This window comes from Abrus precatorius, unplaced genomic scaffold (genome assembly GCF_003935025.1).
Source record: "Abrus precatorius isolate BTA unplaced genomic scaffold, Abrus_2018 Scaffold2, whole genome shotgun sequence".
In the NCBI taxonomy this organism is placed as follows: Eukaryota; Viridiplantae; Streptophyta; class Magnoliopsida; order Fabales; family Fabaceae; genus Abrus; species Abrus precatorius.
In genome coordinates, this window is record NW_020874362.1 from 7010889 (window position 1) to 7022555 (window position 11667).

The 11667-nt window shown below is 31.6% G+C and overlaps 2 protein-coding genes across 2 annotated transcripts; both read left to right on the forward strand.

The window, feature by feature from the left end:
* Window positions 1-1750: 1750 nt before the first annotated feature.
* On the forward strand, window positions 1751-3463 carry LOC113858538 (cold shock domain-containing protein 3). The gene has a single exon (XM_027491231.1). The coding sequence runs from the start codon at window positions 1816-1818 to the stop codon at window positions 2557-2559; it is 744 nt and encodes a 247-aa protein (XP_027347032.1). The 5' UTR covers window positions 1751-1815; the 3' UTR covers window positions 2560-3463.
* Window positions 3464-8695: 5232 nt separating this feature from the next.
* Window positions 8696-10329, forward strand: LOC113858901 (thaumatin-like protein 1b). Its single transcript, XM_027491695.1, has 3 exons — window positions 8696-8759; window positions 9033-9723; window positions 10191-10329. Exons 1-3 carry the CDS (start codon window positions 8696-8698, stop codon window positions 10327-10329), a joined length of 894 nt encoding a protein of 297 aa, XP_027347496.1.
* Window positions 10330-11667: the final 1338 nt, after the last annotated feature.

Sequence of the window (11667 nt, forward strand, 5' to 3'; positions counted from 1 at the left end):
AAAGATGAAGGAGACTCCATTGCCTATGGTAATTTGCTCTTAGTTCTTGAATGTTTGTTCAAGTTTGGGGTGTTTCTTCACCCCTCGTGTGTAAGAGAAAGTGAAGCACTAAGTTTTGTGTGTAATGTAGTGTTAAAGAAGAAGATAATGAAAAATGAGGTTATAAATAATTTTTTTATAAACATTAATTTTTACATAATAAAATATTAAAAAAATAATAACATGAAAGTGATGAGTTAAACTTTTATTATACAACTTTTCACGTAACATAACTTAGTTAAAGATAAGAATTAATTTCAAATATTTTAAAAATGTCACTAAATCCTAACAAATTTATAAGAATTGATGTCAAAGAGTACTATTTTTATAAAAACAAAAAAATAATTAAATTTTGTAAAAAATAACTTTCATTACTTAAAATAATGAAACTTAAATTACATATATATTTTATTTAAATTTTACAAGTTTGAGTGACAAAACTTGTATTTTCTTTTAATTTTGTTAATTGAATATACAAAATTAATGAATATGTCAATTTAAACAATCACATATACAAATTATTTATATTTTATATGCTTTTGGTAATTTATTTTTGAATTTATATTTATTAAGTTAATCAACTCATTCTCCTTCCATTACTACTATCTCAATTTGTGTTGTCATAATTATTATTAATTATTATATCTGCAATTATAAATTTATTATTGACATAATTACTACCACTAACTATTGAAACTGTCACAATAACTAACATCATCGTTATTATTAGTGTCATTATTAAAATTTATCAAGTACCAATTTAATTATTAATAACATGCTTGACTTAATGTTCAAAAGGATATGAATTCACATTTATTTTAATGTTGCTAAGTATAATTTGTGCATTAAATTTATAATTAAAACTTTTATTATATTTCCAAAGATGCATTTAAACAAATAAAATATCAAATGATAGAAAAAAAAATTAAAAGATTAATATTATACAAAAGTTTTAATATATATATATATATATATATATATAATATCGTATTCTGTAAAATAAAAATAATTGAAGTAAAGTTTTCTAAATAAAACGTATATTAAAAAAATATAAATTTAAATGAAGGTTGAAATAAAATTGAGAAAAATAATAATACTTAAAATTGCTTTGTTTATAATTATTATTTTTAAAAATATTTTAATTTAAGAATTATGAATAAAAATATATATAATTATGAAATTTTTAATAAAAATTTATTATTTTTTAAATATATATATATTTAGAATAAACATTTCACAAATTATAATTATAATAATACAATTTCTTTTAATTATGAATGATATAAATACCTTTAATGTACATTTTTTTTTGTACATTTCACAACAATTAAAAAATTAAAATATTTTTATAAAAATTTTTAAAAATATTTTATAAGTATTTCAATATTTAGAATAAACTAATATTTAATTATTAATAATAAAAAGTTATTATATTTAATTATCAAATTAGAAAAATTCAAAATATAAAATTGTGAAAACATTTAAATTATGAATTTATATTGATATTGATTAAAATATAATATTTAAAAATATTTTTAGTTAATATACTTTTAAAAAAATAATATAAAAAAATTGATATATGAAAGTAATCTAGCGTGTTTTTGTGAATAAGAATAATAAGTAGGGTTAGATTTGATCTGCGGATCCCTTGAAATTGCATTTTACCTTTGAATATAAATATAGAGAAGCTGTTGAGTGCTGCGTTGTTGCATTCCCATCCCACACGGTAGCTTTTCTCTAGGGTTTGTTCGTTGGTTTCCAAATCGAACCGAATCCATGGCTGAAGAGAGATTCACTGGCGTCGTGCAGTGGTTCAACAATGGCAAAGGCTTTGGCTTCATCAAACCCGACGATGGCGGCGAGGACCTCTTCGTTCACCAATCCTCAATCAGATCCGACGGCTACCGCACCCTGCTAGAAGGCGATCGCGTCGAGTTCTCTATCGCCACCGGCGATAACGACAAGACCAAAGCCGTCGACGTTACCGGCGTCGACGGCGCCCCTCTCCACTCCCGCAACGCCGCCGGAAATCGCTCCTCCGGCTACGGATTCGGCGCCAGGCGCAATGGCTCTGGCGGCGGAGCCGCCTGTTACCAGTGCGGTGATTTCGGCCATCTCGCTAGGGATTGCAACCGGAGCAACAATTCCGGCGGTGGGGGTGGCGGCGCATGTTTCAATTGCGGCGGGTTTGGCCACCTCGCGAGGGATTGCGTGCGCGGAAGCAATACCGGAGGCGGTAGCGCCGGCGGCGGAAGCGGATCTTGCTTTCGGTGTGGCGGATATGGACACATGGCGAGGGATTGCGCCACTGCGAAGGGTGGTAGCTCTGGTGGCGGCGGTGCTGGTGGCGGTTGCTTTCGTTGCGGAGAGGTTGGTCACTTGGCTAGGGATTGCAGCATTGATGGTGGGAGGTATGGTGGTGGTAACAGTGGCGGGGGTGCTAATGCTGGAAAAAGCACGTGCTTTAATTGTGGGAAGCCTGGGCATTTTGCGAGGGAGTGCGTTGAAGCCTCTGGGTGAAGTGAAGTGAAGAGGGTTACGTTTTGCGAAGGGAAAAAAGGTGGAATAGTACATATTCTCTTTTTTGCACCTTTTAACAGTTATTATTAACTTGTTAGTCTCTCTTATTCTTCTAATTTCGGGGAAGTTTATACATATGGCAAAGATTGTGGTTTTGGTTTCTTTCTTTTTTTTCACCATGTTACTGCTTCGCAGGCAATTTTGCCTTCTCTTGTGGTTCCTTTAATTAGTTATTACAGCCTGATAGACCTTGTTTCTGGTTAATAGTCTCTGCCTTTCTCGCTACAAAATTGTTGAGACTTTATATTTTGATTTATTGTCTGAAAGGTTCATGTGATCATGGTTTTTAAGCTTAATGTGGAAATTGGATTTCATTAGAGTGAAGTTCTTGATAGATTGTGGAGTGTTCGTTCCGCTTTTTGTAGTGGGCAAGTTGTAAGCAGAATTCATGTGGATTTTGAAGATGCATGCTTTGTGTACTTGGTCTTGATTGATTCTTTTGAACATTAGTTGGAATTTTGACTTGAAACAATGGGAACAAAGGTTCATGGAAGAAGATTAATGATTGTGTTTTGTCCTCTGGAAATTCCCCTTCTGATGAGTGATGGAAACATGAGAAGTGGAGATTCACATAGTTGTAAATCTACTACTTATTTCCCACCCTGTGTGACCTTTTTAAGCTTGCCTTCTATTTCACTTCATGTCTGTATTTAATATAAATCTCACTGGGATGACTGTTGCTTGGGCACACCTATCATACCCTGGAACACACTGAACATGTTGGTGGCCCATGGCTTAGCTAGACGGCTGTTAAGTTCTAGGAAATCATTTGAGCTTCTGTAGTGAGATGATGATTCAGCTCTTATGAACATATTACTAGATTTGGATTTTTGCACCACTTCAAACTGGCTTAATATAGTTTGTTTCAGACAGTATTCCCCTGTTTTGAAATCTAAATCTGGAATTTTTTTTCAATCTTGCCTAGGTGTCGACGTGTTCCTCCAGGGGAAGTTTGTTCACATAGAATTTACTTTACCTATTAAAATTGACACCCTAATTCTTTTCTAGTAATTGTTTTAGGCTTTACCTACATTTGGTTGGCCTTGTGTCCAAGTTAGTCCCATCTGTGCAAAATCTACTGATACTGTCGATGTCGTGGCCTTGGCAATCTATTGTGACGAACACACCCCTAAGGTGCAAAGCATCGATATTATTCGTAGTTCTTTGTTTCAGAAGCCCGAAAGGAAATATAGCCAATTCTCTCATGTATGTCTACCATGGTGGATGGTCACTCTTAGTGTTATAGAGAAAATTCCAAACTGTTTTTTGGTTGGGCTGAGTTGAGCCTTGTTATTATGGATGAGCGTGGATTGGATTCACACAATAATTTAAATTCATTTTAAATTTAATTAAATGGATTAAATTTTAAACAGTTTTTTTTTTTAAAAAAAAATTGGTTTAAAATTTGTTGAAATTGATTTTAAACCCAATATTTTACAATAAATAAGTTTTGAATCTAATTTTAAATCCAGGTTTTAAGGAAAAATTGATCTAAATACATTTATACAGTATACAATATTAAATTAGTGCATTTTAAAAAGATTTTAGTAATTTTTATTATGTTATATTTTATAAAAGATTTGTTATTATTTTCAACTAATTTTTAATAATTAGAGTTGAAAATGAAAGTTTAAATTAAAATTTATAAAAATAAATAGTAATAATATTAAATAAATTTAAATAATAAAATGATAACAATCATAATTAATTTAAAAAAAATATTTGTTATGTTTTATATTTTTATTATAATAATTATATTTTAAAAAATATTTTTTAAAATATTTAATCTTAATTATAAGGATTAAGGTTAATAAAAAAATATTAGATGTAAAATTTTGTCAACAAAATAACAAATTCTTTTTGTATAAATGTACTAGTCACCTAGTCTATATTGCACCTTTGCATGAGTAGGCTCCAGTCTTAGTAAACTAACAAAAATTTGGTTTTGGAAAATGAATTTAAAACACTAGTGTAGATTAAAAACCATTTTCATGTGTATCAAAAATTTAGTTATGGATTAAACTTTTATAATCAAAATTTTTCTCAGTCCTAATTATTATTACTATTATTTAATGTTCCAATGACTAGTCTAAATCTAAAAAATGCTGAAAATAACATTGTAGCTAGGAGCCAGCAATAAGATTTCTTATTTGTTGAATTTCTTCCTCTTCCTCTACCTAGACCCAGCAATAAAAGCTCTCGTGTCGATTGTATTCCATGTTCCCAAATTTTCCATTTTTTAAAAATATATTTTTAATTATTGGTTAATTTATTAAAAATTCTAAAAGTTATTTGGATTGCACTTGCAATTTAATAATTTTTATATTTTTGTAATTTTTAATAAAATTTAGAATAGAAAAAAATGTTATAAAAAAGTATTTATCGGTACTTTCCTGGCTTTTCGATCAAAATAGATAAAAAAAAAAGAAAAAATATTTACCAGGTCGTTTTAAAATATATTAATATGGGCAAACGTTACAGTAATTGGACTGTAAAACAACAGAAGAAAGGGCGACACAACACGGGGGTTCAACTAGTGTTGGTTGAAGTTATGATACAACCTACAACACATCTATTTAAAAGGCCCACCTTGGACTTATTGATTGTACAAATATGCATAAATAGGAGTCATTTGCAACCTGTGACACGGCTTGGGCAACCTGTTATGCACTTTTATTATGCAGGATAAGTGGGTAAATGTCATGTGGTAGAGACACACATGTGGCGCTTGTTGAAAGGGTGCAACATGTCTCATGCTAAGACATGCGTCGCACTCTTTGCTTTGATGTTTTGCAGTCTGACTACTGTACTATTTACATTGATAATATGTTTCAAAATTACATTATCTTTGGTAAATACTTTTTCGTTTTTCCCGATTTTGGTCGAAAAAGGCACTTCTCTTGTGGGAGATTATTATTAATATTAAAGTTGCATGCAATACTTGCAGTCAGTGTCACCTTAGGGTTGGAATTGAGGTGTACCCGAAGAAAGAGGACGACGTTTTGGGTTTGAGAATTCAGAACCTCTATCCAGTAAAGTGTTAGCAGAATGGGAGCAAAACCAAGGCAGCTCCAAGAGGTTCGGGTCATTAGGGTTTTTTCTTACATAGATAGTGTTATACGTATTGGAAATGGCACACGTGGTAGGGTCTCATATCCATTGTTCAAAAATATTAAGTAAATAGTCCAAGTACCATCTCCCATCAGCGATTTGTGTATTCAGATCCGTTGAGATGTTAAACTTAATATTTAAACCACGTAATAAAATTTTATAAAATTAAGATTTATCAATTAAACTATTAAATTATCTCATTATTTTTATGATTATATATATTAAAATTTACATAATTTAAATGTTTATAGGTATGTTATTTAAAATTTAATATTTATTTATATTTTAAAAAATATTATATATTGAAATAAAATACTTATTCATCTTAAATTTGTATGAATTTTATATAAAAATTTCTATTTGATAAAAAAAATGATTAAATTATTTAATTTCACACTCCATAAAATATCATTAAGTAATATAATTGGCAACGTCACGGGGAGTTAATTTTCCGTTTACCTTTCAAAATAACTTTTTGTACGTACCTTTTAAAATAAGTTTTTGCTGCGTTCTAACTTCTTAGGATGGTACCAAAATTTGGCAAATCTTTGCACGTTTTTTCTCTTCTCTCTTTTTCTTTTGAAAATTGATAAGTCACATATAGTATATACAATTAAGGATGTTAATCGAATAGATTGAATAAATTTTGTAAATTTTTTTTATCTGTTGAATAATAAATGATGATTCATTTCAATTCATTCGTTAAGCTTTTTATTTTATAATTGAATGAATTGATTACTATCCCTAACTACGACCCTTTAATATGCGTCATTTCTAATACGTATTGGACTAGCCAAGTGAACATCATGTTAAACCTAACCATCTCACCGACACAAATTATGGCCACTAGAATCATTCAGACTATTTATAACTTTTATTATATCATTTTTTTCTTTACAATGCACATCAAAATCTTAATTATTGCACTAAGCGCCCCCTCCCCTCCACAATATCTTTGACATTTTATGTTTAAATCGTATCCAACACTAAATGGATATGAGTTTTAATATCAAATCTTATGTTAAATTTTAATAAGATGATTGTTTATAAGTCACTTAATCTCCCCTTATTGACGAGTCTTTCATAGAAGAAAACCTATCTCACTTGGAAATTTTTTTATTGAAGACGGACACGTGTCAATACGTAAAAAAAAATTCGTAATAATGTTTGATTATCACGCAAGTTTTAGAAAACTTATTATGTGAACTGAATTTTAGATAAAACTGAAACTTTAAAATTCTATATATATTTTTAATTTCCAGACTCCATTTAGTTCCTTTTTTTGCTCTCTCTTAATACTTTTTATTCCACTTTAATATATTGTTTAGTTAGATTATGACTCAATCTGGATAAGTTTTTGTAAACGCATTCGTAAGAAAAGAAGATGAAAAAAATAAAGTAAATAATTTTTTTATAAGTTAAATTTAACTTATGTGTCTCATGTTTTAGAGAAATTAATTGGTTTTTTTAAATAGAAGAGTGTAAAAGGATTTTAATTCAAAAAAAAAATTGATTTATATTATTTTTTATTTTTTCATAGATATTTATCGAAAAGTTATTTCAAATTAGGCTTACATGACAGTTGAGGTAAGATGAAGTGACAAAGACTATTAATTTATATTCAAAAGTCAATGATATAAGCTCAAATTATTTCGTTAAATTTTTTGAAAATTAAGATGAGTTTTGAGTTAACTTTGAACTAAACTAAGCTTAATTTTGACCTAGTTTTTGTTTTCTTTGTGGGTTAACACATAGTTCAATCTCGTACCCTTTTAATTTTCATCTAGTTTATCTACGAAAGTTGCTAAGCATACCCTTAGTTTCCCCCTTATACTGTAAATACTTCATACGACTTAGCAGGATTATTAATAAGAAAATTATTCTACAGATACAAACTAATGAAGTAATTATACATGAAGTTTTCATTAATTATCTTCAAGAATTTTGATTGGGTAACTTTGTAACCAATGCATAAACTTTTTTTCTTCAAAGACTTTTATGGTCCCACTGCACTTTCACGTACAATTTTTTTTTTCTTTGACACCGAATATGTGAAACAAATTTTCATTTCTCGCTCTTTCAAAATTCGTAAAACAATATTCCTGATACAAAACAACATTAATTAGAAATTACGATTAATTGACAATTGATTATGATCAATACAAATAATTTCAAAATATATATATAATATTTTTTTGCTGTGCATGATTTAAAATTTAGTGAAAGCTGCTTTTAGAAGACAAACGGCATCTCATATTTTTTAAACAGAGACTTTTAAACAAATTATTCTGTTTCGGAAAAAGAAAATGCATCAATTAGTACAAAATGAGTTGTATTGCGTATGGGTTTATGGCATTCATAGTAGGGAGCATGTGATCATGGCATTCATAGTTGGGAGCATGTGATCTAAGGGATTTAGTAACTTACAAAACAGATTCAAGAAGGACAAAATTCACATAAAATCTGGAATTAATATCGTATTCGTAAGCTGACCTAACGTTGACCACAATCTTTGTTCTTATATGTTAGCTATCTAACACGATCATAGTTTCAAAATCACCGACACACGTTAAAACTTATGAATGTAAATTTAATGATTCTAATAATTCTAACGTGACATTCTGCATGGTTCATTTATAATTCCTATAACATCGTATTCGTAAATTAATAGTGTCCTCTTGATTTATTAAAAAGGTTCGATGGAGTGTGTTTTTATATAAAGGTTCTTCGGATCTGAAGGTTACGAAAATAAGGAAATGTGCGGCAAACACAAAGCTTTAGGGGCATGAGCAATGAGGATTATGCATGCATGTGCAAGTGCTAAAGTGGGACCTGACCCATGCCGTATACTATGCTCCAACAACACTGCACATGGCCCCAATGCTAATCTCTCTATATATTCCCTTCCTTCCTCTCTTCCTACACAAAACTTGTTTTCATTAACATAGTTTCCCATTTTTCAGCAATGACTGCTTCAATTCAAATTTCTGCCACTCTCATCTTCCTATTTATCTTCCACTTTTTAAGAGGTGATATGTTCATAAATACATTATATCATGCCATAGAATTATATATATACAATCGTTTTATATTGCGGTTATGGTCCCAATTATGTTGCCAATTGCCAAGCTCTCAAAATGTAATATAACAATCATGAACCGCAATTTAAAACGGTGTTACATACACTAATGTTAAAAGACATGATTATGATGAACTGCATACTACGTACATGTCGAAACTCTAATTTAAAATTTTATATATATATTAACCAATAATTCTTTGTTCTCGTTTCATTTGTACAGGTTCAAATTCAGCGACATTTACAATCGTAAACAAATGCAGCTACCCCGTGTGGCCGGGAATTTTATCCGGCGCCGGAACGGCGCAACTCGCCACCACAGGCTTTGCTCTGCAACCGGGCGAGTCCAACGCCGTCGCCGTACCGGCCGGTTGGTCCGGTCGCCTGTGGGGTAGAACGCTATGCTCCACCGACTCCGCCGGAAAATTTTCCTGCGCCACCGGAGACTGCGGATCCTCCGCCGTGCAATGCAGAGGTGGCGGTGCCTTGCCGCCGGCGACGCTGGCGGAGTTCACGTTGAACGGCGCGGGGGGACTGGATTTCTACGACGTGAGCCTGGTTGACGGCTACAACCTCGCCATGACGGTGGAGGCCCACGGCGGCGGCGGGAACTGCACGGCGACGGGGTGCATGGCGGATTTGAATGGAGGGTGTCCGGCGGAACTGAAGGTGAAGATGGCGGCGGGTGGTGAGGGCGTGGCGTGCAAGAGCGCGTGTGAAGCTTTTGGGGATCCACGGTATTGTTGCAGTGGGGAATACGCTACACCTCAGACATGCAAGCCAAGCTCCTACTCGCAGTTGTTCAAGAGCGCGTGCCCACGCGCTTATAGCTACGCCTATGATGATGCCACCAGCACCTTCACTTGTGCCTCCGCGGATTACCTCATCACTTTCTGCCCCTCGCCCTCCAAAAGGTGATTAATCTACAACACTGCAAGTTCAATTTATAGAGAATATCAACTTCACTTTTATATGATTAACATTTTAATCTGGTATAGTATTATACTGTGATGATACAGGAATTTTTAGGTTAGTGATTGAAAAATATATTCATTATAAAATTATATTTTATGGGGATTTTGATTTATGCCTGAAAATATTGTTCACATTATTGATTCATTCTGAAAATAAATTCTTTTTCTTTAAGAAAAATTCGTTACAAATATAGCTACATGAAGAATGAAAAAGTGTTTTAGCCTTTTAAGTGAGGACAAAAGAAGGATTGAATATATAACTCGGAAGATGTTATTGTCGCATACTTGTTTTTAAAGTTGAAGGAAGCATTGAAATTGAGACAGTTCGTGTATAATAACCTCTAGGGCATGCTAGATTAAGATTGTGTGGAGATTTCACAGTTCATTTTTTTTCTTTGCTTTTGCAGTTCGATAAAATCAGGGAATGGGAAATTCCCAATTGCAGTGGACATCTCAGTAGGCCATGCCCACAGAGATAAGTCAGCCAAGGCTATGACAGTAGCTACTGCCGCTCTTCTACTGACAATATGGTGGCAACTCAATTAGGTGCTGCTACAAATCAGAGGATCCATCCCCAAATTTTGATCATCTCTTGTTGATAAATTAATTACATGATATATATATATATATATATATATATATATATATATATATATGATAAAAAGGGAAAGACGCAACTTTTATTAAATCAGGACTTCTTTAATTAATTAATTGGAGGTTCTCTTGATAAAATTTGTGTCTCTCTCTTTTACATGATTATATCGTGTTATTTTACAATAATGTGAGATGATTAATTTAATGGACTATGCTTCTCCGCCGAATGTTCTAATAATACACAATGCCTTTGCAGGTAGTGGAGTATAATGCTACAATGCATGAGGAGAGCAACCTGAGGTTCAATAGATATAATCAGCAGCAGATCCAAGATTGTCCCTCAACTTCAACAAATCAATTAAACCTTTGCCATTGATTGATCACGCTAATATTTGGATGGTTTAGAGGAACCAGAACCAAGATTTTAAACCATAGCTGTGGTCATATTGCGGGTCATGGTTGCATTGTATATAGTTATTGCAATTGCAAGCTGATGCAATTGATAGAGTATAATCAGGAGTGATACAGTTGCAGTGACAACCGTAGCGAAGATGTGTGTTGCATCATATTACGCTTTTCGTAATTTTGGATGCAAATATTTTCTTCCCATCTATTGGCAAAAGGCACACCAATTTCTTAATTTTATTTCATCTTCAAATGAGATATCATTTGGATTGACGTGCTTAAATGTAAATATATCAACAGTATATAGACGAGTGAAATCTTGATTCGTTGGACAGTTATTATCTTGCAAGTTCCTATGTTAATTCTATTTTAATTATTAACTGCTTTATATGAAAGTAGAGGTATGTCTGCTGTACACCTAACAGTCCCAATTTTAGTAATTTAATAATTTTAATAATTAAAAATAAAAAAATTATTAAGAAATGCTATTAGAAGCAATTATTCGGAATGCAAAAATATATGTCATAGCCATTTTAATTATTTTTTTAATATTTTTGAATTAAAAATAAAATATCAGATAATCACATATTTATGTTCTAATTTTTCCATCTAAAATCATACATTATTTTATCTTTTATTTTGTTGCCAGCACTGTTATATAAGGAATTAGAGGAAAAAACCTTAAAGTTTATTTAAAACATATATAATTTCCTCAATATTTAGATGAGATTGGTAATTTAGAACGTGACATAAAACTTAAGTAGTTAAATATTTAATTATTATTATTGTTATGTTTCTTAATAGATATTAAGTTAAGATAAATAGAAATTGTGTGTTATATGGGAGAAGGAGACTCGTACAAACTACAGAAGAATAGAGAGTAAA

What these genes read in the sequence shown, in the direction of transcription:
- LOC113858901 (XM_027491695.1), top strand. Translation starts at nt 8,696, where the DNA reads ATGACTGCTTCAATTCAAATTTCTGCCACTCTCATCTTCCTATTTATC. An exon ending in TATCTTCCACTTTTTAAGAG is followed by an intron (nt 8,760 to 9,032) that starts GTGATATGTTCA and finishes TCATTTGTACAG; the next exon opens with GTTCAAATTCAGCGACATTT. An exon ending in TGCCCCTCGCCCTCCAAAAG is followed by an intron (nt 9,724 to 10,190) that starts GTGATTAATCTA and finishes TTGCTTTTGCAG; the next exon opens with TTCGATAAAATCAGGGAATG.
- LOC113858538 (XM_027491231.1), top strand. Translation starts at nt 1,816, where the DNA reads ATGGCTGAAGAGAGATTCACTGGCGTCGTGCAGTGGTTCAACAATGGC.